The sequence below is a fragment of the Selaginella moellendorffii genome, unplaced genomic scaffold (genome assembly GCF_000143415.4).
Source record: "Selaginella moellendorffii unplaced genomic scaffold, v1.0 SELMOscaffold_14, whole genome shotgun sequence".
Taxonomy (NCBI): domain Eukaryota; kingdom Viridiplantae; phylum Streptophyta; class Lycopodiopsida; order Selaginellales; family Selaginellaceae; genus Selaginella; species Selaginella moellendorffii.
Genome location: NW_003314275.1, coordinates 1,012,170 through 1,037,047, shown reverse-complemented (window position 1 = coordinate 1,037,047; position 24,878 = coordinate 1,012,170). Strand labels below are relative to the sequence as shown.

The following is a 24,878-nucleotide window of genomic DNA, read 5'->3' as shown; positions in this document are numbered from 1 at the left end:
ATGTCCGCATATAACTTCAAAAAGATGCTCGAGATCATAATGCATCGTCCCCTACCTTCGCATATGGTCCAGGATTTTGAGGAAAATCTTGTACGGCGTGCTTTACCTTAGCGAGATCTTGGAGCGGATCTTATCTGGCACCAAAAGCAAGATACCAAGTTGTCACTTTTCTTATTTTATGGTCCCGACCCTAGATTGCTTAAATATTTGTTTTGGAAGTTTGATAGAAATGATTAGTTTGCACTTTAAATAAGAACCTGAAAAAAAAAACAGAGGACAAATTAATACATTAGAAGGCTTACAAAGTTTACAAACTTGGATAGCTTTGATCAGAGCCTCAAAGTCGACAGCTCTTTCACCGGATCAAAGCTCTTCTCGTTGCCAAACGCGCTCCTCCGGAAACGCTGCAGCGAGAAGAGCTCGAGAGGCACTTCCGGCGACGCCCCACTCTCGGCCAGATCCGCCATCACCTTTCCAACCAGCGGAGCCATCTTGAATCCATGCCCGGAGAACCCCGCCGCCACCAGCACTTGCTCCTGGGTTCCCGGAAGAACATCCAGGATGAAGTCCTGATCCGGGGTCATCGAGTACATGCAAGCCTCCGCCATGGCTGGAGCATCGCACCTCACATTCTTCCCGAAGGCCCTCTCCATCCATGGCGACATGATCCTCTTGAGCTCCTCCACGTCCGGGATGTAGCAGCGATCGTCGGCATCGCAAGGAGTTCCACCATGAATGGAGGCCTTGATCAATCCCGGGAACTCCAGCGATGGAGTTCCATAGAAGTACTTCTCGTTGTAGAAGGCAAAGGTTGGAAAGCCATTCCCTGCCAGGAACTCTGCGTGCTTGGATCGATCAGTTACTTCCCAGTAGGCGATCGTCGTGTGTAGAGGCTGGACCGGAAGAACCAGCCCAAAGTTCTCCTCCACGATCCTTGGAACCCAAGCACCACTCGCGATGATACACTTCTTTGCCAGCACTGATCCCTTGCCTGTCGCGACCAGCACCGATTTCTCCCCGCGCGAGTCCTTCCATCCAGGGGAGATCTTCGTGACCCTGGCATTGTCGCGGACGATCGCCCCGTGCCTGGTAGCCAGCGCCAAGAACATCGCGCACGCCTTGGTGGCGCGCAAAACCCCAGCTTCTTCCGTCCACACTCCTATGCAGCCCTCTGGAAGATCGAGAATCCCTGCGATCCGGGGCTGCTTCTGGCGAAATTCCTCGCGGCCGAAGACCTGGTGGTGGATCCCGTGCTCCCGGCACGCTGCGATCAGCTGCTGGAGCCCTGGATGGTCGGCGGCACCGAAATCTAGCTGCCCTGTGCGCTTGTAGACCTCAAATCCGGCCTCCCGCTGAGCGGATTTCCAGAGATCCAACGCCGATCGGGCCATGAGCGTGTAGTAGCTCTCCGGATAGGTGAGGCGCAGCGTGCGCGACTCGCCGTGCGACGAGCCCCTGCGGTGCAGCAGATCGAATTGCTCCAGTACAATCACGCTCTTACCTCTCCGGGCGAGCTCGTAGGCGGTGCACAGCCCCATGATCCCAGCTCCAACAATCGCAGCGTCGAAACACCCCTCTAACGCTTCCTTCATTGCTCTCTAGAACCCTAAAAGTGTAAAGAAGAAGGATTAGGGTTCTTTCATATCGTTACGTCGATTCCTCTCACTAGAGCTCTTAAGCGGCCACATTTCTGTCTACCAATGGCCATGCACACGTCCAAGCAGCAGTATTGGATTCAGTTGCCTAAGTTTTTAGGTTGTTTCTGGTGTCACCAAATTTGAATGGCTATGATGATGCAAATACTTGAGCTAGTGGCTATCAGAATGCCTCCCTTTGACACTGGATGATATGGGGATCCAACCATCTTAGTGCAAACTTGGATGAAGGTGTGAAATCCTTGAGAAGAACCAAGTCATCTTGCTGAAATGGTGTTAAAAAAGCCTCACAGTCTCATTAAACCTTGAGCTAAACCTTCTGTGCATAGATGTTTTCCAAAGCTACAAGACATTGTTCATCCAGCTCCAAAAGCTCCCAAGCTCGTGCCTGGAGCCACTCCACCTTTGATAATTAGAACTCTGCCACATATTGTGACACAAAGTGGATGGATAGGATCTAAATCTCCACTAAAAGGATAGCCTCTCTCCCATAGACCAGAAAGTGGAAAGTTAATGGTAAGGTCAACATATGCATGGACTTTAGATGATTAAATAATCATTGTGGATCCACTAGATAGAGATAAGATAGCATTTTGCAATCTTTGCATATTTGCTTATACACTAAATCTAATTATGCAGCTTAAACTCGTCCTTGAACAACTTTACTCTACAATGCTCCTTTTGAGTGGACTTACAGCCAGTAGACTGTTGAGTTGCTCAAACAAACTATTCAATTGGCATCAATCTTGTGGCCATCAATATACACAAGACTATTTGAGATCTTTGTCATAGTCAAGGAGGCTAGCATTAACACAACAAATTGGCACAATGTTGGGCACCTAGTTTGAATGAGCCACGAGAGAGATCACAAAAAGCTTTTGAATATCCACAGGATGAAAAATTGGGTTATATTGCTATAAATATTAACAAATAGGCCTTATGTTGTCAAGGAGTTTAATCTTGTGCATAAGAGTGTCCTAAGAGTTGGTTGTAGTCCCATATGAACATATGAAGCTCTAGAGTAAAGCAATTATCACAAATGTAACTACAGGTATCAAAGGTTACCTATTAATGAGTCTTTTCATATATTTTTCTGTTACTACTATAATAGTAGAAGATTGATATTGTTAAACCCTTTATTAGTTTCCACCCAAGCTAAGAAACTAGCCTTCATATGTGCAATTGGTTAGAAGAGCATAAGAACAAAATTTCTAATGCTATTAATTGGTCTTCAAAATGTTGTTCCATAGACATTACCTACTGCCATAAGTCTCTGAAGTGCCTTGCCAAACTTAACATTCACCATTGAGTTAGCAAGTCATTAGTTGCAAATCTCTCATGAATTAGACATGGCAAGGCTTGAGTTCTTTTGGCAATTGCATAGCACTGATCATGGTTAAGTACTCAACCTCATTCCTAGATAAAGTTGGTAAATATATGGAGAGCTTGACAACTTACTTCTCTTGATTATTCATGATCCATACACCAATGTTGCCTTGTCAATATCACAGACACTAGGCTCTATCAAAACCACAAAATGATGAGTGTAAAATTCTCCAAACAAAGGAGAAAGGTGTACCTAAAGGTTTATATTAGGTGACTCTTGGTTGTAATCACTTCTTATCATGAAGCAACTCTAGAAAAATGATTAGAAGATCAACTATCCTCGATGAATAGGGATGAACTCTTTCTAGACAGCCCAAGGCTATGAATATAGTGCAGATATAAGTCAATTGTAAAGGTTTTGCCATCCAAAATTGTTGTAGTGCACAGTGCCAACATGTTCATAATCCATCATTGTAGTGCATTTTATTTTTCTCCCTTTAAGCCAACTGAAAAAGGGGTAATTGCTTGATAAAATAGCCTTTAGTGGCTATTTTCCATTATCCCCCAAGGTTCTAAGAATCCATAGTGACAGTATATTTAAATCTCATCCCATGATCATATACATTACACTATAGCAAGCTATGATATAATCACTTACAAACAACACAAGTCTCTACATAAATGGTTACTAAATTGTGCTTTAGCAGAAATCTCTTAAAGCTCCCTTGACGTCATAAGATGATCATAAGGGTTAATATGATAACCACCATTGTAGCCATCACACAAGGTAGGAAGAAGAAGCAAATCCTTACCATCGTTGACATGGAGCAAACATAGGCTTAGCCAAACTCAAATACTACATTTACTTTGGCAATAGTGCAATTGCCCTTTCTGCAAGTATTTGTGGTGGTATCTTAAGTTCTAGTTATTGCTTTTCAACTATGAGGAGCCTTGACATATTTTTAAAGATATTATACCTACACTTCTAGCATATTTGTTGGAGTAAATTTTGACACTTCAACTCTAGGTTTTTCTTGATGACTTGCTTGAGTGTGTTCCAAGCTTGGCCAACCAGCTAGACAAGTTTTTTCACTTGTAACATAAGAAGTTGGTAGATTGTTCAATTTAGCTAGATTTAGGTGCCTTTATCATGCCAATTGTGATCATTAGGATTGCAATAGATGGATTGCTCTTAAACTCTAGTTTTGAGAGCAATATCATTTCCTTGCATGAATTTTAACTCAAAGCATAAAAGTTGTGATCAATTGGGCACCTCAAATGAATGACTGCATCATCTTTGGTCACACTTGGTATGTGGTGATTGTAGTGCATATGATTATAAGATAAGATTTGAATATACTATCATTGTGGATCTTTAGAACCTTGGGGGATAAATGGAGATAAAATAACTAATAAAGGCTCTTTTATTAAGTAATTGCTCTTTTTCCAGTTGGCTTAAGGTGAGAGAGATAAGGTGTGTTATTTATGGTCTCAAAGCAATTTCATTCAAATGATAGAGACTTTAGCACCCTTAACCAACCCAATTTTATGTTCTATTAGTCATTCGAGGGATAACTCTGCCGATAGCTCTTCCGACATAGTATCTTGAAATTGGTCTAACACCCACTGAATCACTAAAGGTACTTCTTTTGTTTCCATCTTTTTGTCACTCCTCACTGAGAGTAAGCACAAAAATGCTACCTTGGTTCCTTTAGTGAGTTGTCCTTTTGTGAACACCAAGTTCAAGCAGGAGTCTTTGGCCTTACATTGCCCTACCTTTAGATCCTGGGCTTCCACCCTAGATCATTTTCCCTAGGAATTTGCCAATATCACAAGGTTTCTATCTTATCCATCTAGGGCTACCACAAACTGATTGAACCAATTCATCCTGAAGATCATATTAAATCCCACTATGTTCAACACGGTGAAATCCATGTCTACTTTCTATGTCCTTATTTTGACTCTTGCTTGTTGAAGTACCTCATTGGTGCTTTGGCTACCTTAAACAAACTTTATAATCCTTGGTTTGCCCAGCCATTGCATTGTTATTTTGGCTTGCCAAATTATGTCTGTAGCTAAAAAATTATCTGACATACCTATGTTAGTAAGGATCTTAACAAAGTTACCTCTAAGCTTCCCTTAGATGGCTAGTAGATGTCGCGAACGACTCTCTACCAAAGTTGTTTATGTAATGAGGAATTTTGAGTTAAGGACTGGATTATGTACCTCAATTTGGTTTTCACCTGACTTAATGTCTATATTGACTCTGGCCTTTTTTAGGTAATGACATTCTCTCAAAAAGTGTTATGCCTCACCATAGTTAAAGCATATGTTGTTTCCCATACTACTAGCTGACTTGACCTTCTTATCTATGAGTTTGTCCCTTTTCATTTTTCTCCCCCACATATTTGCTCACTAGCCACCAGATTTGCCTTTCTAAAACCCTAAGGACTCATTCTTAAAGAAACTTTTCTTGAATTTCCCTTTGCCATATATCCCCCTTAGTTTGGCCCTTTTGCTAAACATGGATTCTGACCCCATTGTGTTCCCCTTTAGCAGGTTATCATTAAAATGCACCTTAATAGCTGCATTCAATGTTTCCTTGTAGTTGGTCGGGTTCCAACACATCACCTCCCCTCAAGCCTAGGTCTGCAAGCTTGATATGAAGGCATGGAATGCATCCATATCACCCATGTTCGTGACAAGTATCCTCTTTGCCATAAATGCATTCATATACTTTTGAATGACTCTGGTCTAAGTTTAGCCTATTCAACTCATCCCTTAGGTGCAGAGTAGCATTTGGAGGAATGTAAATTGCGTGGATTCTCACCTTCATCATTTCTCAAGTGGCCACTAGTCCTTCATTGGCCTCTGTTATTCTCTACCAAGACTTAGCATTATTTGCTAAGTATAGTTTTGCATATGGGACTTTCTCTAAGCTTGGTAACCACAATGCTTGGAAGTAATCCTTTATATCGTAAAACCAACCTCCACCACTTTATAGTCATTCACTCCCTTAAAGATTAGTGGGGGCTTTTGTTTGTACCTAGGAATTGCTTGAGGGACTGATTCCATTTTGGTTTATTCGACTTTGTTTAATTCCACCTTAGTCCCTGCCAAAGGGTCCACGCCTTTTGCATTGCCAACATCTACAACTTTTTGCTTTTTCTTCCACTTCTCGTCACGCTTTAGCTTGCGTGTGAGAGTCTTGAGCAGGGTATTGGTTTGTGCCAGTTGTCCTTCTAGAACGTCCCATCAAACCTTGGACAACTGAACCTCACCACCAGACTCTTGTTTAAAAGTTTCCACACTAGAGTCCTTCTCATGCAAGGATTCCTCATCCATAACTTGTTGTTTGACTGGAGGCTCTAGCTCTAGAGGAGGTTTTGTCTCCACATTGGTTCTTTTATGCTCTACCTTTGCCATCTCCCAGCAATCTACCTCTATCCTTCACTATAACTGAGGAAAAAGCTTTGATACCAAATTGTAAGCCACAAATTTTTCCTTTCCAATTTGCTAGCTTATCTTGTCTATTCAACCAATACTGTCTTGGCCTTAATTAAATTCCCTCGCCAAGGTTCCTGCCTATTATACTAGCTCCTACTTGGTTTTACTTGGTTTCAGCTACTCATTGCACGAGTAATGGAGTGTTAGCCATCCATTTATAGATTCCCAAATCTCTCCCAATCCCCCTCCCCAGGTTAGACTGAACTTAAGGTTCAACTACATTCTCAGCAGGCACAAGCAGCCAAACACACCAAGCCTTCTTAACATCCTTTGGTACAATAAGACTTGATTATAGGATCCTCTAAATTCTAAGCCTTAGTGCAACACTTGCTTTGGGGCACTGGGGGGAAACACCATGGTTTAATGGCCCGGTATGAGTGTCTCTACTCCCCTACTTCCATCCCGAAGGGAAGGCCCAAGCCCCTAGGAAGGGGTAAGGACCAATGAGTCACAAGGTACTCAAGTGGGGCACCACTTTACATGAGTTAGGAGCACTACAGTTGGTTTCCCTTTCGGGAGTGGGATTTACTTTTAAACACTTCTTTAAGTGGCCCTTCTGGCACCACCCGAGTCCATGCTCACTCCCACCCAAAGCCCCTAAGCCTCAGTCTCAACTTCAAATCAGTTTAGAAGCACCAATAGAGAGTTATTTCAAGACTAATTCCTAAACCTCATCATCCCTACTATACTTTTGGACCCCCTCCCCCCTTTGGGAAACATATGCTTTGGGCTTTCACCCCATGACCTATATTAGTATTCGAAGTCGGTTTCGGACTTGATTTCAAACTTGATCTCGAACTTGACCTCGAACTCAATTTTAAACTCGATCTCGAACTCAATCTTAGACCCAACCTTGGACTCTGTCTCGGATTCAATCTCAAACTCAGTCTCAGACCTAATCTCGGATCTTGGACTTGGTCTTGAACTTTGTCTCAAACTCGGTCTCGAACTTGGTCTCAAAGTCGGCCTTGGACTCGATCTCGGACTCAGTTTCGAACTCGGTCTCAGAGTCAGTCTTGGACTTGATTGTGGTTTTGACCCTTTATCCTATGGTGATTTACCATAGGATAACACCACGAAGTGGAACCTAAACCCTCTTTGTGCCACATGACAGATGCCACGTGTCACATGCCACGTGTCCAAAGGACAGTGGTGCGGAACCCGAGGTTCAGGGCCTTGGGCCACTGAACGAAGGAACGGTTCCAAACTCCCAAGCTTACAGCTAAGGAATGAAGGAACCAAAGCATGGAATGAATTTTGAGCATTCTGCCTAAGGAGAGAAAGGACAAGAGTATAGTGCGGTGTTAGAATAGTCCTAGAGCATCCAACATCTCATTGCCAGAACCAACATGTAAAACAAAGCCAAACACAGTCTAGTGCTATTTTAGCATATTAATGGCTTAACACGAGGACATGGATACTATATCAGCTAACATGGTGTGAAACTTAGGTTTTGATCCAATCCAAATGCAAAACAAAGACAAGCACACAAGTGGGAGTTAGATTATACCTCAAATTAGTCAACCATACCTAACCTACCCACTATTCCCTACTATATATTTGGAACCCCCTATGGAAAGTGTATAGATCTACTAATTTGGCATATTTAAAGAATATAGAGATTATCTTGAATACAATGGTGTTGGTTCCATGTCCAAATTTAAAATCTAGCATCATTCCATATTTAATATGTTTCATAATTGTCCTAGAAATTAACTCTTGGTACTAAGGGAGACTAGGGGTGAAAACCCAAAGTATGCATTCCTCAAAAGGGGTAAAGGGATATAAATAGCAATTGGAACCATACAAAACTAATACAAAAAGCATGATAGCGAAGGTGTTTAGCAAATATGGTAAACTATTATCTGGCAATATTGAGAGACTAGTCTCAATACACAAAGGTTTTATCACACTAGTGTAGAACAAAGCAAAAGAAAACTAAGAGCCAAGCCAAATATGCTCAATAAGAAACACATAGAAGTTCTTACCTTATGTTCATTTGGCTAAGTACAGATGCTAAATCAAGTTTATTAACACTTAAACAAAAAAAATTGATAAAGGTTCAAGTATCCTACTATTGTGGTAATAAGGAAATAATATCCAAAAGGACTAACCAACAGATAATTTTTTATACCACATTTGCAACACTTTGAGATGTTTCCCCCTTATCTTATACTTCTTTATATTTTTTCTATCTATTTCACTTTTGTTCATTTTCATCTATATATTTCTACCTTCGTTTCCATCACTTTTATCTCTCCATTACTTCCTCTTATATTTCCATTTTATTCCTCTATTCCCTCTTCCAATCCGTCCAACTGTCAATTGGAAGGGGATTATATCGAATGTTGTGGCAAGTTGGATCGCAAATTTATAAAGTTTAATATGACATCCAACAAACTACCTCCAACAATTGTGGATATATAATGGTTGAAACACTTTGTATACAGGGATTATAAACAACTAACACCACATTCAGATCTACCAATGCTTCCTCCTAATGTACAAAACCCTGATTATTTTCCATCATTCCAAGATAAAGGGATGATATAAGGTTTAAGTGTATATCTACAATGTCATATATTAATATTAGCATAGTGGGATTTGGATAACTGTCGAATTAGTTTCAATCTGGACCACTCACTTCTATATATAAGTTAGGGTTTTTGGGCTAATAAATATGCATATTTTTGTATTCCATTTCCATATTTTAGCAAATTTTTGTTAAAAGTCATGATCACATTTAAATAAATATTTCCTTTATTTATTATTCGAAAACTTTTAATTTCACACCTCTAAGGCTCCTACCACTAAGCCTTCTATCCCCACCTTGGGCTTAACCAATCTGCCTGCCATACCTCCTGTAGCATCTTGGGTTTGAACCTCAATGTGATCCTCACTTAGTCGTTGTGAGAAGTGTAGTCACTCTTACTCAACTATTATGTGATTGGTGCTTGATCTCATAGAAATTTACAGATTTCTTTGGCCCAAAGTTCACCTTCTAGGATTACGTGTAGATCTGCACCTCAGGGGACCATGGCTGGTATAGTAGAGCATAGGTTGGGCACATGTTGACCATATGCTCTATGTCCTTGACTTCTTTGTAACATATGGGGTAGAGGCAAATATTGCATGGCAGCAAAGGTCTAAGTCACATGGGATTAATGGTGTTCACATGAAAAGGACATTGGTCTCACACCATCGTTGGAGGGATTGCCATGTCCAAAACTTAAGTTGCTTAATCAATTCTGTTATCAATATGGAAAGGTCGTGGCCTAGGGTGGCCATCCATACCTTGAGAGTGTGCCGCTTCAGCCATGTGTTGCGATTCAGCAATTGCTACGTCTGCAAGTTTCTGGCTGTAGAGAGCATTTTGCATGTAAACATCTCCAAGTGAGAATCTTTATTCAAGAACCACAATCAGGTATAAAGCCTGTAGACCCCAAATTCTGCTGAGATGAAGCACTTGTTGATTGCTCAAGCTTGTCCCACATGGTTTGGACTTTATCTTTCTACTCCATACAAGGCCACCATTGTTACCTTTGTCATATAATAAGTGTGTTTGACACCCCACCTTATGTATGTTGGCTTTGCAGCAATCCGATTGAAGATGTGTGCTGGCCCTTACTGCTGATGCAATGCACTCCTCTACTCTGGTTTTCCATAGGAGACGTCAATCAACAGTGTATCCTAGGTGTTTATATTTCTCCGTGTGCTCAATCCATTCCTCCTTGAAGTGGAACTTGCTCACTGTGTCCGGGCCAAAAACTATCATCTTCATTTTACTCATGCTTATTACAAGGCCTGTGGAGTCAGAAATGCGTCAGGAGGGTGCCTAGTTGGTGTTGAAGTTCCAGCTGCGTAGCGGCCAGGTCATTTGCATATATGAGCAGCTGATCCTGGCGAGCAAGACCAAGGAGGGAGTGTCCCTGCCATTAACATTTCCAGCCCATCGATAAAGAGGCCAAAGAGAGTGGATGATAGGGGCAAGCCTTGTCGAACACCTGTGTCACAGTAGATCAGAGTGTGTTGTAGGATTTCTTCTTTTACGTTTTTGTAGAGCCTCTAAATGAGCCTGATGAGCTTGGCAGGACATTTAGTTCGTGGAGTCGTGCGAATTGTCACCTCCTCAATACCTTATCACAGGCTTTTACTTTATCGACATAGCATGCATACACTGAGGTTCGCAGGTGTGCATGCAGTTTGTCAAGGGCTACACACAGCGTCACCAAGTGGTTGATGCAGCTAAAATGCAGTGGCCTGCCCTCTTGCTCTGCATTCTTGGTCCTCTGTCCAGCTCACAAGAAGTTGCTCCAGACATTTGGCCAGAAGCTTCACCAAGATTGTTGAGATCATTATGGCATGATAGTTGGAGGTGCTAGATCTCCAGCCTTGTACATTGGTTGTTGTGTTCCAGGTCTGTGGAAAACCGTGTTGGATGATTTCGTTGAAAAGTTGGCAAGAGGATGGGGGCAATAGCTCGGCAGTGAATCCATAGACATGCATGTGAGGGATTGGATCACTGTCTTCATCTGTTCTGTGGTAATTTGGAGCACCCCTAAGTGTTCGAATTCCACGCTTCCTCGATTTGGACAAATGCCATGAATGATCCATCAAAGAAAATCAGGTATAGAATTGTCAGCAATGTGGATTTTGGGAAAGTAAAAACTGTTGCTGGCTCATGCACCTGGCAGATATATTGAACCCAGAGTGTGATCACTGGAAAGCAATGCTTGCTAAAAATACAGTAAGCTTTCCTCACTTCCCAAGCATGCTGAAACATTTAGCGTGGAAGCAAGCTCATGCCCTAGCCATTTTCCTGAAATCTCAACGCAGAGACTGTGCTGCTAAGTGTCCTCTTAGTTTGGCCTGCTTGTATGCTGTGTGAAGCCGATGGCACTCCTCGTTCCACCAAGGTTTAACTGGTAGTAATGTGTTTTGTGGTACCGTAACGGTTCTGTGGCTTGTTGTAGATGCGGACCAGGAAATCCGCCTGTTCTTGTCTCCAATGCAATGCAATAGTGATATGTTGGCAGCATGGCCGAGGCTCCTGCCGTGTTTCGAGGTATGGGTTTCTTCGATCCGAGGATTTTCCTCGATTTTTGCGTGGAGCTCTGGCGCAGCTGTGCACGCACGAGCTATCGTCCGAAGATCGAAAAAAAAAATAGACGGGAACTTACATGTGATTCAAGAGCGCCATGGCCACTCCATTCCGTTAGCCGAATAGAATCTTCCAACTACAAGAAGGGAATCATTGACAAACCAGGCAAGACAAAGCCAAGGACTCAGATAAAAGTTCGCTTTTGCGTACCTCGAGAGGGCTATCTGCTTGCTGGCTGGAATGACGAGTATCACAGCTCGATTTGTGGGAGCTCCTCATCGTCTCCGACTGGCTACGAGATCTTGTTCCACTTCTCGTAAGATAACTTTCCACACAGTTGCGAGCTCCTTCACACCTGGAAAGAAGTAAGCAAGAATCAGTTTTAGAACCAAAATGCTCACCTTATGTGATCTCTACAGACTGGACGGCAGAGTTGCTATAATCACTGGAGGAGCCAGTGGTATAGGAGCTACAACTGCAAAGCTCTTTGCTTCTCAGGGTGCCAAAGTCGTAGTTGCGGACATCCAGGACGAGAAAGGGAGCGCTCTCGTCAAGGATCTTGGTCCAAACAGCCGATACTTCCACTGTGATGTTAGCTGCGAGGACCAAGTATCTGCTTGCGTCGAGTTTGCCACTTCCACCTATGGGAAAACATTGGATATAATGTTTAACAATGCTGGAGTAGTAGACGCAGGCAAACCTGAGCAAGCGTTCCTCCGGATCACTGATATCGATGCCTCGAGTTTCGATCACGTTTGCAGTGTCAACGTCAAAGGAACACTTTTCGGTGTCAAGCACGCTGCGAAAGCCATGATCTCCAGCACGGACTCCATGCGCTGCATTCTAAACATGTGTAGCATATCAGCAGTGGTAGCACAGAGAACTTACCACAGCTATACCATCAGCAAGCACGCGATTATTGGTATCACCAAGACCGCAGCCAGCGAACTTGGACGCCACGGAATCCGGGTGAACTGCATATCACCAGTGGGGATCATTACTCCGCTTCTGACAAAACTGCTCCAAAAATTACAACCGACACTTACCTCGGAACAGATTCAAGAAGCATATGTTTGCAACTCAGAGCTTGCAGGAACCAAGCTAGAAGTGGAGGACGTTGCGAATGCCGCGCTGTTCCTGTGCAGTCAAGATGCTAAGTACATAAGTGGACACAACCTGGTGCTCGATGGAGGTCTTAGTGCGTCGAGGCCTTTCGATCCCTTTAGAAATCCATACGAGTGAGCTGAAAAGTAAGAGGTTTAGTCGCAAATGAAAGAACTTCTCATAAAAAATTCACGAGTTTCTTTAAGCAATGAAATCAGTCTGAAGACCACTTCACACTCTGCCTTATTCCCTGGTAAATGAGTCCAAACGATCTGCCTATAAGGCAGACGAGCAGGAACGACAGACCTTGTCCCAGTTTCGTCACCAGTATTCGCAGAAGGGGACCAACAACGTCAGAGAATTCCATGTACAGGCTGTAATAGTACCTCCTGCAAAGTGCACAGTTCGTAAGACAATAGCAAATTGACAAATCCATTTACCATCCAGATAGAGCTTTCAGTTCTTTGCTCCTTCTCACGCGAACGCTTAAGCGATCAAAATACAGCTCGTCAACACCTTCGAGTGGTTTTCTCTTCTGTTTTTTCTGAGCTTTATTTGCAGCAGGTTCGTTCTTGCCTGCGTTCGCAGTGAGTCCCCATAGCTCCACTCGGTCTTCGTAAATGGCTGCAACAGAGTCGAAGTTGTAATGAATCCATTGATACAATGCCACCTGCACGAAACTAAAAGCTCAAACTTAAATCTTTAACAAACTCGCGTGTTGCCATACCTCGTTTCGAAATCTTTCAAGGCTCCGTGTAGAGCAGATTGATGGAAGCAGTAATGTCGGCCAGCCCGTAATAACACCAGAAACGGCTCCCAGATACATAGCAGCTGCCCCGTCAGAAATAGCTATCACGATATCCTCTAGGACATTGTTTGCAAGATTGGTAGACACGGCCTGATCAGAAAAGGTTCTCGAGCTGCAAGAAAAGAAATGCTAACGATTGAAGTCCACAAAGACATTGATTACCTGAATGACTTTTTGCATTGGTGATAAAGGAAATCAGCGTAAAGGTTGGCTTTTCCGCTTCTTTGAAGGCGTGTTGACATATACTCCTTGGCTTCAGTTTCTACGTCGCCACTTAAATCCTCAGTCTTGATCATGCTGCCTGAAAAGTAGCCTGCTGAAGTCTTTTCAGTCTTTCTTAATTCCTGGGAGATCCAAAGCCTGCATACAGGCCCAACCATGCTACATACGTCCTCCAAGGATATCTCCCTGCTGCTAGCCTGAAACCACAAAACAGCCGTTTGTCAGATCCAAAATCCACACAACCAAACTAGTTACTTGAAAGGTAAGTGTCAATGCCTGCCTCGTTGCGTAGTAGCGACAGCGCTGCCAGAAGGAGCCGGAGCCTCGGACCATAAGCTAGCGCTTGCAAGCATAGTGATGGATTGGAAGTAAGTGGCGTCGAGGAAACGTCCATGGCGCCAGCCTCCACTGTAGAAATGGCCTCGACGAGCTTTCGGCTCATAGTATCCCACACGAAGTCGCTGTTGCTAACACGAATTTGCTTCTGCTGATCATTCTCAGCAATGCTATTTAACACACAAAGAAGAAAAAAACGTTCTTAGTATCGAAAGGCAAGAACTTCACGCTACTTACGATCCAGTAGAAACCGGCAGCTCCAACGCTTTCTTCCCAGTGAGCCCCGCAAAAGGTCTCACAACACCAGCAACATAAGCAAGTAGCACGCTAGACATGAGCAGCACTTCATCGAATGCTGGCCTCCAATCCATGGACAATGCACTGCTAATACCGGCTACGCCATCGCACCCATACTTCCTGTCAATCCTCTTCCTGCCGCGGCCGATTGAGACGCCGCATTGCCCAAGCAGCGCAAAATCTCTGTGCCCAAGAACTAATCTCATGCTCGAAAATCCACCACCGGCGGCGCTCATCCGGCTCGCCAAGGCAGCCGCTCTGCCCGATTGAAGCTCCATCTCGCGTAATCTACGAGAATCATACCTTCCGCCCTGCTGCATTGTCCTCCAGCTCCTCCGCCATCGCTCGACACTCTCGAAGAACCCTAATCGCGGTGGAATACTGGCACCGTGGGGGTATATACTGCGAATGTTTAGCATTAAAGCGCATGTGGAGTAACGTTAGCCAGTGATTAATTAGCGCCTAGCTTTTGAGGCGCTTGTGTGTGTGAGAATGTAGGGTCTAGAACGGGGAAAAATTGGAGCGCACTGTCTGATAGAGCGCTCGTCTTCTAGGTAAGAAATCTCTCCCTAGTTCCAGGATTTCTCGCTGCTCTGGGGCTGATCTACCACGCCAATGCCAGATTCCACTCGGGCGTCAAATCGATTGAATCGCCTTGAAAATTCGCGCAATGTGCGTCGTGGTTCGAGCGTTGGAGCTCCTGCCGGAGAGGTGAGCGTGAGATTTCTTGAAATTCTTTGCAAGGCTGTAGGAATGAATTAGATTGCAAGCTCTAGTAGGAATTCTTCTTTGTCTTCCTCCTAGGTAGGTGTTCTTTCCTAACGTTAGTTCTCTTTCTCTGGAATTTAATAGGTTCTAAGATTTTCTAAAAGAAGGGGAGGATGCCGAGCTTAGTAACGGACAATGCACGTAAGGCGGCCTCTCCGCCCGGCCGCAAAGGTGTCAAAGGGAAAGAAGAGACGAAGAACAAAGCTTCCAACGCTAGCAGCAACGAGGCAATGAAGATCAGCGCTGGAAGGAATTCTCCCGCCGGTAAAAATTCCACGGCTCCTTCTGACAGTGAAGCAATTGCGCCTGGTAGTCACGACGAAAACGAGGGCTCTCAGGAACTTAATGACGTCGTGGAGTCGAGTGCCGAGAATCCAGCTATATCGCCGGAGGAAAGTGAAGCTGTTTCGAGAGAGAACCCAGCGGAAGCCAAGTTTCCCAGCCAGGCGAAAGGTTCGGTGAATTCTCGTCTTAGAAACTCTCTGGACAAGAAACCGCCGGTTCGAGCAAGTCCTCCGACGCCTCCAAGAAAGCAAAAGTCGCCGAGCAAGCCTTTAACTCGAAAGTCGATCAAGAGTGATTCCCCACCAAAGGAACCAAGCAAACAGCTGGAACAGGAGGCCGTCGAAAGTGATGCTGGTCTGGATGAACAAGAGACACAGCAGCAGCATCACCCGAAGCTCGTGAACAGCAACGCTCTGAACCTCCTGAGGCTGGCAAGAGCAAGCCATATCGCCGGGGACAATCCGCTCAAAGCTATAGATTACGCGTCTCGAGCCGCGACTTTGTTCGAGAAAGAAGATGGCGAGGTGGCCAACTTGGAGCTGGTGCTATGTCTACACATTGTAGCTGCGGGGTATTGCCGGCTCGGTCGTTACGACGAAGCGATCAAGGTGCTGGAGAGCTCCTTGCTCATTCCCAGCGTAGATCAGGGGTCGGAGCACGCACTGGCTGTTTTCGCCGGGCATATGCAGCTTGGTGATACGCTTTCCCTCGTAGGAAAGCACGAAATGGCTCTGGCTTCCTATCACAACGCATTGGACGTGCAAAAGCAGGTGCTTGGAGACATGGATCCACGAGTTGCAGAGACTTGCCGATACTTATCAGAAGCTCATCTTCAGGTAAGCTCTCCTCTCATTTTTCGAGTTCTTAGTTTTCGATTTTCTAATTATATATTTTTTATCTCCTGTCCAGGTGATGCAATTTGACGAAGCTCAACAGCTTTGCAAGCACGTCCTTGACATACACAGCCAACACAGCCCTGCCGGTTCAGTGGACGAAGCCATAGACAGAAAGCTCATGGCATTAATACACGCAGGGAAAGGTGAACACGAGATGGCTTTAGAGCATTTGGTACTGGCAAGCACAACGTTGAGCTGTAATGGCCAGGATCTGGACGTTGCCTCAGTCGACTGCAGCATTGGAGAGGCTTATTTTGCTCTTGGTCGCTACGACGAGGCGGTTTTCTCGTACCAGAAAGCTCTCACAATTCTGAAGTCGGCCAAGGGAGACTCCCATACTGCTGTTGCCGCTGTTTACGTGAGCCTCGCGGACCTCTACCTAAAGACAGGAAGACAACGGGAAGCCAAGACTTACTGCGAGAATGCATTGAAGATTTTCGGGAAGAACAACGCCGGGCATGAACTTTCAAGTGGTTTGGTCGAGGTTGCGGGTGTTTACGAAGCTATGGGAGAACGCGAGCAGGCATTGTCGCTACTGAAGAGAGCACTGGACATCTTACAGCTTGCTCCCGGGGAGCAAAGTGCTGCCGCAGGCGTGGAGGCACAGATGGGAGTTCTCCTCTACGTAATGGGAAAATTCTCGGAGGCATACACTGCTTTCAACAGCGCTATACTAAAGCTCAAGTTCGGGACGGACAGAGAGACGACATTCCTGGGCGTCCTGTTTAATCAGCTGGCCCTGGCAAGCGTGGAACTTCAGCAGCTCGACAATGCGGTGAAGCACTTCGAAGAAGCAAAGAGAATACTGGAGAAAGCTGTTGGACCTCATCACGCGGAGACACTGGCGGTGTCTAGCAATCTCGCTGGGTGTTACGACGCTCTTGGAAGGTTTGTATTCTCCTTGCTTTCCCGTCTAAGTTTTGTTTTTTTTTGCTTCAGAGTTAACGATGCAATCGCTCTTCTGGAAAACGTTGTGGAAATCAAAGAAGAGCTCCTGGGAACTGTTCATCCGGATGTAGCACGAGACCGGGAGAGGCTATTGGCATTGCTCAAAGGCGTGGGAAGGAGCCGAGCACGAAAAACAAGCACGCTGGAAGAGCTCTTGCTACTTCCAAATCCCGAGGCAGCCATCACTTAAGAGGACGAAAGCTTTCTTTCCTCTCTTGTAAAGTACGTGATCGCGAGAGTTTTGGTAGTTCTCATGGTTTTTGTTCTTCCAGGTATTTTTTTTACCTCTCGTGCGTGGTTTTGGTTCTATAGCATTCTTTGTGTTGGCGAGCTATATTGTGGCTTGGTACTCTCTACTATATACTTGATCGACTCATCAAGGTACTTCAAAATTCTCTATTCTTCCAAAAAGCTTGTTGTACAGACAAACGAAATCGTCTCTCTCGATCCTCTCAAACTGCCGAGTCATTATCAGCAGCAAACAAGCTTCCAAAATCTTTCATCGCCAGCAGCTCTTCGATGGGCCTCCTTTGCTGCTCGGCGGCGCCCTTCATCTTACGATCCTTCTTGCTCGATCGATCCTTGCTCTCGATGGAGGAAGGAGAAGGCGAAGAAGAGAGGAGAAGCCGAGGTGACGGAACGGGGATCTCCCCCGCCAGCATTTTCACTACCGTCTCCATCGCCGGCCTCCTCTCCGGGTCCAAGTCCGAGCACGCCAGCCCCAGTGAAACGAGCACCTCCATCTCGGACACGTCGTAAAGCCCCGCGAGCTTCACGTCCACCACCTTCTCCAGCTCTATCGATTTCTTGAAATCGCTGCCATGGCTGTTGCTGCTCAACACTTCCCGGACTCGATCGACTAGAACAGTAGCACCGGACGACGAATTCTGGTCACCACCATCGGCAGCTCTATCTTCTCCGACTTTGCTGCGCTGCTCGTCGCCAATCTCACCGGAGCTGCTCGTCTCTAGAGCTCTTCGTCCACAGACGAGTTCCAGGACCACGGCTCCAAACGCGAAGACGTCAGCTCGGCTCGTCGGTCGTCCGGTTTGCACGGCCTCGGGAGCAACGTATCCGAAAGTCCCAGCAACGATCATGGATCCAGCGAGAGGCTGCTCAGCACCCCCAGCTTTGCCGGTGCCTCTGTTCTTCAAGCTATAGTCGCCAAGGCGAGCAGTGAAGTTGGCGTCCAGCATCACGTTGCTCGACTTTACGTTGCCATGCGCAAGGCCTCGCGAGTGGAGGTGGTCGAGAGCTTGGGCCACTCCACACGCGACCTTGTGACGATGCGACCACGGCAGAGGATTGCTCTTGGTGCTGCTCGAGAAGAGGTGCTCGTCCAGGGAGCCATTCGGGATGAACTCGTAGACGAGGAAGGATGATCGCTGCTCGGCTGTGGTTTTGTTGCTACACCAGCCCAGCAAGTTGACGAGGTTCCTGTGCCGGAGGCTGGCCAGCTCCAAGACGAGCTTGAGCGATTCTTCCACGAGAGAGTTACTATCGGACACCACCTTGATCGCTACGATGGAGTCGGACAAAACTCCGCGGTAGCACTGGCTGGTCGCCGGTGGCCCGAGCTTGTGTCTGAGATCAAAGGCGTTGGTGGCCGAGACGAGCTGTTTATACGAAAACTTCGCCATCGACTGATCATCGCCCACTTCTGGATCCAGCTTCCGGTCGGTGGTCCTCGAGAATTTCTTCCTGGCGTGGTGGCTGGCGCTGTTTCTCATGATCCTCACGACCACCACTGCCGCCACGACGAAGACCACCAGAGCAGTCACGGCGATCCCAGCAGCGGCCAAGTTCTTCCTCAACCTGGCAGAGGAGCTCTTGGAGGAAGAATCCAAAGCAGCCGAGTCGAGAGTGGCGGGATCCGGGTGGACTGACGGATCGGGAACCCAGCTCGTGAAGTTCCAGGCGCAGATGGTGCTCTTGGCGGCCAGCAGAGTGGACGAGGCCGAGAATCCCACGTACATGAACTGATTGACCACCCGGGCCGAGAGATCCAGTCCGAGGGCGATCACTGGAAGTGGAGGAGCCGCCAAAACCGAGAAGTTGCTAGCTCGGATCTCCACCCGGTGCCTCCTCGAGTCGTAAGAAATCCACACGAACGTCCGCCTGGATTCCAGCCCCAGATCAAACTCCGCCACGGTGGTGGCCAGATTTCGCGACGAGGACCACACGGCGATGGTGTTGTTGGCGGTCGTGAATCGCACCGAGAGTCCGTGGAGAGTAGCGAGCTCCTGGTTGTTTGGAACAATAACGAAGAAGAAAGAGCTTCCCTGGATCGTAGAGAAAGTGAAAGAGGTCTCGAAGCTCGCGGATGGATTGAGCATCTGGAGCGGGAGATTGAAGAGCGCTCTGCCACTGCTGAGTGTTGGCGTCGTGGCGGCGGCGCTGCCGAGCATCGGGCTGTTGAGCTCGATCTGGCCTGTGCGGCCGAAGCTCGCGTTTCCCATGAACACCATGGATTCCGGGCCCAGCGCTGGGAGCTGGATCGATGCCCCAGCCCTGTCCTGCCCTGTCGCCGACGCTAGAGCTGAGATTACTACCCCGGCGAGAAGAAACACGAGATTGCTAGAGCTAGCGCTACCGGTACCTTGGCGTGCCTGCATTGCGATTGCTCGACGATTCCTGGCCAGGCGGCCGCTCAATCCTCGCCAGGAACGCGATATTTCGACTGGAAGCGCTGCTGAAAGAAAGAGAGCCGGATTATCGACGCATCCATAGCCGGGCCGCTCAATCCTCGCCAAGAACGCGATAGTTCGACTGGAAGCGCTGCTGCTGGATTATTGACGCATCCATAGCCGAGCCCCGCGCTTGCGTGAAGGATTCTTGGAGCGATACCTAGGGATCCAGCGATCCAGCCTTGACTAGATGGCGCCAAGAATCCCGAGAACGATCGCATCAGCGAATTGTTTAAGCAATGCCGATGGAGCCTGGAGGCGAGAAATCTTTCTTTTCTCATCCATGGGCCGATCGATCAAAATGGGATCGTCCTTTCATCCGGATGATGCTCGCTACTCTTGAATGGGAATTCGTGCTAATTAAACCCCCTGGGGTAAGTTAACAATTCCCCCTCCTCTTGATTTAACTGGCGGCACAGTGGGAACGCAGAGCCAGGTTTGTTTGTTGTCTTGTATCGAGGGCGGGCGTGATGCCGTGAAAATGACGCTATAAACGAATAAACGAAATCTTTGATAAAGTGTCCGTACTTTGACAGAATATTCTTTTAAAGTTTATTCTGTGTACTATTCCGTTTAGCGTTACCATGACCTAATAAAATATTCCCTTCTTTCTCCGTACTTTGACAGAATATGTCTTTCTAAGTGTACCTAGCTTAATAAAATATTCCGTCATGTTTTGGGTTTTACTTTCAAAGAATATGCCTTTTGACTGTGGACTGAATCTTCGGCGGAATATGCCGGGGAAGAAATATTCCGGCCAATGGCATTTAAGGAGTGACGTGGACGAATGTAAATGAATCGAACACGAGATCGTTTTATTTTCTCGTCGGCCGCGCCCGTCACCCCAGTCACGCGACGGCCAAATTCTGGCCGTCAGCCCGTCACATGAACCCGGCGCCCGTGCCTTTGTTGTTTGGGGGGGGCAAAGCGCTCGCTGCTGCTGCCCACGCAGAGCTTAGGGTTTGCGAATTCGCGGAGGAGCCGCGGTGGGAGGGCGTCGCCGTGGCCGGTGGCAGCGCGCTCTCTTTTAGGGTTTTTTGCGCTCGGCCATGGAGCTATGAGGAAGAATTCGTCGTGTGCGGGGCCAGGAATGCATGCGTGGGGGCGCATTTCGCGCGACTAGGGGCAATCCATGGGTGATTTAGCGCGTTGCAAGGTAAAATCTCGGAGCTATTCTCCTCGAGTGATACTATGCATCGTGTGATCGATCGTCCAGACGCAATTGGCCTCATTTCGAATCAAGGAGCTCAAGGATGTTCTCACCAGGCTCGGGCTTCCCAAGCAGGGGAAGAAACAGGTATCGTTTCTCACCGATCTAGGATTTGGTTTGCTTCTTTCGATTACGAGCTCCATTTCTACCCTAGGTTCTTATGGACAAAGTTCTCGCGGTGCTTGTTCCTTCCGAGTGGCAGCAACACCCAGTCCAAAAAGGTTTGAATTTCTTTTCTTCGTCTTTTTTTCTTTCTTCCTCGTTCTTAAAGCTCACTTCTTTGCATTCCCAGGTTTCAAGCCTGACGGAAATAGAAGCTCTATCGCAGCGCAAGTTATAGATGACATCTATAGGTGCTTTGTGTTTTACTCTCACGACGATTGAGTTCTTACGTATGTTTTTGGAGTTGCAGGAAGTTGCGGGGATCGGGAGCTGTGGAGTTGGCTTCCGGACACAGGAATTTCTCCGGTGCTGTGTCTGTGAGTGCCGGTCGATCGGATGAACCGGATGAAACTGAGAATCGATGTCCGTGTGGGAGTTCGCTGGATACTGGAACTATGATCCAGGTTTTGGAATAGTTTTTGGATTCCTTTTTTACTTGACAAATGCTTGCTCTTCTTCTTTTGCAGTGTGACAACCAAGCCTGCAAAGTGTGGCAGCACCTTAACTGCGTGGTGATTCCTGAGAATGCAGCCGAGGGTGTCGAGCCCGATGTTCCATCGCAATTCTACTGTGAAATTTGCAGGATTAATTATGGAGATCCGTTAAGTTTTGCTTTCTTTATTTGTTTGAGATGCAAGCTCTGACATGGTTACTTGATTGTGCAGTTTTTGTGTTACGTTATCGCAACCGTTGCCTGCAGCTAAGTTTTACGCTCCAGCGGCTCTTCAGATGGAAGGGTATGTTGGCTTGAGAATGTCAATCAGATTTTTTATACCCTTCCTGATGTCAGGGCGTCTCCTTTGCATTCCCTGGAGAAGACTTTTATTTTATCAAAGGCTGATCGAGAAAACCTGCATAAACCAAACCACGACCTTCAGGTCTTTGTTTCTAGAGTATAATTGGTAATACTTACGTGCTTCTGTTTAGGTGTGGTGTCTTCTCCTCAATGACAAAGTTCCGTTTCGAATGCACTGGCCAGACTGTGCGGAGCTTCGCGTCAATGGTATTCTGACCCTTGAGTTTTTAGTTCTCGCATTGACATTTGATTATCAGGTGTCGTTGTCAGGGTAACTACAAGAGCCGCGAAGCAGTTGCTTGGTGCAAATGGCCGAGATGACGGTCCAGGGGTGGGCAACTTTTCCATTTTCTTTCGATCTTGGTATTAATATGAGGCATATTTTGCAGATAACTGCCTGTACCAGAGAGGGCACGAACAGGATCTCGCTGTCAGCGTGTGATGCCCGGCCTTTTTGTATGGGCGTTCGCATCATTCGTCGCCTTAGTGTCGAGCAGGTTTATTGATGAAATGATGAAACGAAGGCTTTTTGACATACTAATGATATTTTTATTTGCAGGTGATGAGTTTGATCCCGAGTGCTGCCCGTGGCGAATCTTTCGAGGAGGCCCTGGCTCGTGTCCGTCGTTGTATAGATGGCGGTGCAAGCGATGCCGGCGATGACGATGATAGCGATCTTGAAGTTGTTGCCGACTCCGTGACTATGAATTTGAGTTGTCCTGTAAGTTTTTGTTGCTTTCTTTGTTCTATTTCTTTGTCAAGTGCTGATATAGAGTGTTTCAGATGAGTGGTTCTCGGATACATATCGCTGGCCGCTTTAAACCATGTGCTCATATGGGCGGCTTCGACTTGAAGACATTTGTTGAGCTTAATCAAAGAGCACGAAAGGTTCGTTTAATGTGCCTTACCCTCTCCTTACTGTTTTGACGTTTTGGTTTTGTACAGTGGCAATGTCCTGTGTGTATGAAGAATTACTCTCTTGATCAGCTCATCATTGATCCTTTTTTCAATCGCATCACTCATGCGGTGAGAGACTGTTTTCACTTAAACATCTCCTTTACGTTATCTACATATGCACAGATGAAAGACTATGGAGAGGACATCAAGGAAGTGGAACTTAAGGCTGATGGTTCGTGGCGGCCAAAGCTTGAAGGCGAGACAGTGTCCAGACAACCATGGCGAAGTCCGGATGGCACACCGGTGCTAGCAAACGGCTTCCACAAGGCTACAGTGAAACAAGAGGAGGGCGTGTCTCAAGGAAGACCACCGTTAAAGATTGGCATGAAGAGAGCACACGACGGTAGCTGGGCCGTGCTGAGACCGTCTGGCGGGGCCATCCCCAAGCCGAAGGAGCCGTCCTACTCACGTAGCACCAGCGCCACGGACACAAACAACGAGGACGACGAAAGAAGCGTGAACCAGGAACCATACTCCAAAGACTACACGGGAGACAACGAGGCGGGCTTGCGGGCTGGAGGAGGCCTGGCTATCAACGCGTGGAAGAAGAGCAAGGCCACACTCGTAGATGAAGCTCCTGCCAGTGCCGGAGATGTAATAGTTCTTAGTGATTCGGATGAAGAGTCGGGCTCGCCTGGTGGACCTTACAACAATGGCAAGCAGCAGCACAACGGTGGTGCCGCTCCTTCAAGCAGCTATGGTGGCAGTGGGAAGAACAAGGATAGACTAGCTAACGGGGCTACAGGTGGAGCTCGAGGACGACATAGCTCCTCGAGACACACAGGCTCAGATGGTGGTGGTGGTGGCGGCGGCATGGGAATGCCGCTCGAGAGCTCGCTATGGTCGCAGCCATCGCAGGAAGTTCCTTACAGTTTTTTTGACGCTGCCGGTCCCGCGCGGCAAGCCAAAAACTCGGAGCTCGACTTCGCGTACCAAGCTTACGAGATGGACGAAGATGGTGGCGGCGACGATACGGGGCCATCAAAGTCGGGCTTTCGGCTGTTTCTGCCGCCACAGCCGGCGAGGGAGCAGCGGCAGACGTTGCAAAATCCGGCGATCTCTCCTGGTGAGCAGCTGGATGAAGATTGGTTCTCGCTGAGCCTTGGTGGTGGTGACAACGTTCTCAACGCCGCCAACGATAACACTGGACTAGGCCTTCCATTGTCTTCTTCTCGTGAGTATACCAGGCCAGCAAGGGAGCGCCTGGATTCACTTGCAAACACAGGTATGAAAACTCTACCTTTCGTTCTTCTTGCTTTCTTCTCTTTAGTTCTCTCGTGTTTTCGGTTGCATGATTCACTTGCAAACCCTTGTATGAAAATCTTCTCTTCTTTGCTTGCTTCGTGTTGCTCTCTCGTGTTTTCGTTGCATTGGCTTGGCTCTTTCTGATTAGCGTGTGGTTTTGTAACAGCGACGGTTCTTCTCGGTCTAAACAACAATAATGGAGCTGGTCATTCGCGAAGGAACCAGCACTTATCTCGACAACGTAGCTACTTTCGAGCTGAATCCCAGTCCGAGTGAAGATGGAGTGGAAGGTTTCGCCGCGTCGATCGAGCTCATCAGGTATGTGTGTCTCTTTGCATTCGTAACTCTTCTCGTTTGCTCACTTTGAGTGTGTTCTTCCAGAGAGAAAGACGCCAAGTCGTGTTTTTCTCCATCGATCGAGCGAGGTAAGAGAGGCTTCTTCCCTTTTGTGCCACTGTAAACTACACCTCCCCTCTTGTGATTGTAGATATTTTTGCAAGCTGCTGCGGCATGCAAGCTAACGGCACATAATCAATGAAAACTATTCTTTTTTTTCCTTGTCTACCTT

The 24,878-nt window shown here is 46.7% G+C and overlaps 6 protein-coding genes and 1 long non-coding RNA gene across 10 annotated transcripts; 3 read left to right on the top strand and 4 right to left on the bottom strand.

Annotated features, from left to right (window-relative positions):
• Positions 1–219: 219 nt before the first annotated feature.
• On the bottom strand, positions 220–1,609 carry LOC9632185 (probable sarcosine oxidase). The gene has a single exon (XM_002970196.2). The coding sequence runs from the start codon at positions 1,590–1,592 to the stop codon at positions 330–332; it is 1,263 nt and encodes a 420-aa protein (XP_002970242.1). The 5' UTR covers positions 1,593–1,609; the 3' UTR covers positions 220–329.
• Positions 1,610–11,139: 9,530 nt separating this feature from the next.
• Positions 11,140–11,789, bottom strand: LOC112346423. The gene is made up of 2 exons (XR_002992416.1): positions 11,669–11,789; positions 11,140–11,611 (listed from the first exon to the last, which is right to left on the bottom strand). It is a non-coding gene; the product is annotated as an uncharacterized LOC112346423 (long non-coding RNA).
• Positions 11,790–11,800: 11 nt separating this feature from the next.
• On the top strand, positions 11,801–12,939 carry LOC9646623 (momilactone A synthase). The gene is made up of 2 exons (XM_002970436.2): positions 11,801–11,954; positions 12,009–12,939. The coding sequence occupies exons 1-2, from the start codon at positions 11,830–11,832 to the stop codon at positions 12,829–12,831; spliced, it is 948 nt and encodes a 315-aa protein (XP_002970482.2). The 5' UTR covers positions 11,801–11,829; the 3' UTR covers positions 12,832–12,939.
• Positions 12,875–14,707, bottom strand: LOC9632184. 2 transcript variants are annotated; one of them, XM_024675396.1, is made up of 6 exons: positions 14,297–14,707; positions 14,004–14,229; positions 13,664–13,920; positions 13,421–13,613; positions 13,134–13,363; positions 12,875–13,082 (listed from the first exon to the last, which is right to left on the bottom strand). In XM_024675396.1, the coding sequence occupies exons 1-6, from the start codon at positions 14,674–14,676 to the stop codon at positions 12,908–12,910; spliced, it is 1,461 nt and encodes a 486-aa protein (XP_024531164.1). In that variant the 5' UTR covers positions 14,677–14,707; the 3' UTR covers positions 12,875–12,907. The 2 variants fall into 2 exon arrangements, with proteins under 2 accessions (XP_024531164.1, XP_024531165.1); XM_024675397.1 differs by lacking the exon at positions 12,875–13,082 and having other exon boundaries at positions 13,141–13,373.
• A 101-nt stretch (positions 14,708–14,808) lies between these two features.
• LOC9646622 (protein KINESIN LIGHT CHAIN-RELATED 1) lies at positions 14,809–17,648 on the top strand. The gene is made up of 6 exons (XM_002970435.2): positions 14,809–14,910; positions 14,979–15,067; positions 15,209–16,245; positions 16,319–17,193; positions 17,245–17,475; positions 17,526–17,648. Exons 3-5 carry the CDS (start codon positions 15,238–15,240, stop codon positions 17,441–17,443), a joined length of 2,082 nt encoding a protein of 693 aa, XP_002970481.2. The 5' UTR covers positions 14,809–14,910; positions 14,979–15,067; positions 15,209–15,237; the 3' UTR covers positions 17,444–17,475; positions 17,526–17,648.
• Positions 17,636–20,288, bottom strand: LOC9632183 (L-type lectin-domain containing receptor kinase S.4). 2 transcript variants are annotated; one of them, XM_024675321.1, is made up of 2 exons: positions 19,853–20,288; positions 17,636–19,774 (listed from the first exon to the last, which is right to left on the bottom strand). In XM_024675321.1, the coding sequence occupies exons 1-2, from the start codon at positions 19,866–19,868 to the stop codon at positions 17,706–17,708; spliced, it is 2,085 nt and encodes a 694-aa protein (XP_024531089.1). In that variant the 5' UTR covers positions 19,869–20,288; the 3' UTR covers positions 17,636–17,705. The 2 variants fall into 2 exon arrangements, with proteins under 2 accessions (XP_024531089.1, XP_024531090.1); XM_024675322.1 differs by having other exon boundaries at positions 17,636–19,769; positions 19,853–20,287.
• A 492-nt stretch (positions 20,289–20,780) lies between these two features.
• Positions 20,781–24,871, top strand: LOC9646621 (E3 SUMO-protein ligase SIZ1). Of its 2 annotated transcripts, XR_002992414.1 has the most exons (18): positions 20,781–21,096; positions 21,157–21,237; positions 21,305–21,371; positions 21,443–21,503; positions 21,563–21,716; positions 21,780–21,913; positions 21,978–22,049; positions 22,103–22,190; positions 22,240–22,315; positions 22,366–22,439; positions 22,498–22,605; positions 22,668–22,829; positions 22,892–22,996; positions 23,054–23,134; positions 23,189–24,290; positions 24,477–24,628; positions 24,692–24,735; positions 24,798–24,871. XR_002992414.1 is itself a non-coding variant. In XM_024675320.1 (17 exons), the coding sequence occupies exons 1-16, from the start codon at positions 21,073–21,075 to the stop codon at positions 24,584–24,586; spliced, it is 2,499 nt and encodes an 832-aa protein (XP_024531088.1). In that variant the 5' UTR covers positions 20,781–21,072; the 3' UTR covers positions 24,587–24,628; positions 24,692–24,863. The 2 variants fall into 2 exon arrangements, 1 of the variants encoding a protein (XP_024531088.1); XM_024675320.1 differs by having other exon boundaries at positions 24,692–24,863.
• Positions 24,872–24,878: the final 7 nt, after the last annotated feature.

What these genes read in the sequence shown, in the direction of transcription:
- LOC9632185 (XM_002970196.2), bottom strand. Translation starts at nt 1,592, where the DNA reads ATGAAGGAAGCGTTAGAGGGGTGTTTCGACGCTGCGATTGTTGGAGCT.
- LOC9646623 (XM_002970436.2), top strand. Translation starts at nt 11,830, where the DNA reads ATGACGAGTATCACAGCTCGATTTGTGGGAGCTCCTCATCGTCTCCGA. An exon ending in TCCTTCACACCTGGAAAGAA is followed by an intron (nt 11,955 to 12,008) that starts GTAAGCAAGAAT and finishes TGATCTCTACAG; the next exon opens with ACTGGACGGCAGAGTTGCTA.
- LOC9632184 (XM_024675396.1), bottom strand. Translation starts at nt 14,676, where the DNA reads ATGCAGCAGGGCGGAAGGTATGATTCTCGTAGATTACGCGAGATGGAG. An exon ending in TGTCGCTACTACGCAACGAG is followed by an intron (nt 13,921 to 14,003) that starts GCAGGCATTGAC and finishes TTGTGGTTTCAG; the next exon opens with GCTAGCAGCAGGGAGATATC. An exon ending in CAATGCAAAAAGTCATTCAG is followed by an intron (nt 13,614 to 13,663) that starts GTAATCAATGTC and finishes CTTTTCTTGCAG; the next exon opens with CTCGAGAACCTTTTCTGATC.
- LOC9646622 (XM_002970435.2), top strand. Translation starts at nt 15,238, where the DNA reads ATGCCGAGCTTAGTAACGGACAATGCACGTAAGGCGGCCTCTCCGCCC. An exon ending in TATCAGAAGCTCATCTTCAG is followed by an intron (nt 16,246 to 16,318) that starts GTAAGCTCTCCT and finishes TCTCCTGTCCAG; the next exon opens with GTGATGCAATTTGACGAAGC. An exon ending in TGTTACGACGCTCTTGGAAG is followed by an intron (nt 17,194 to 17,244) that starts GTTTGTATTCTC and finishes TTTTTGCTTCAG; the next exon opens with AGTTAACGATGCAATCGCTC.
- LOC9646621 (XM_024675320.1), top strand. Translation starts at nt 21,073, where the DNA reads ATGGGTGATTTAGCGCGTTGCAAG. An exon ending in AACCAAACCACGACCTTCAG is followed by an intron (nt 22,191 to 22,239) that starts GTCTTTGTTTCT and finishes GCTTCTGTTTAG; the next exon opens with GTGTGGTGTCTTCTCCTCAA. An exon ending in TTAATCAAAGAGCACGAAAG is followed by an intron (nt 22,997 to 23,053) that starts GTTCGTTTAATG and finishes GGTTTTGTACAG; the next exon opens with TGGCAATGTCCTGTGTGTAT.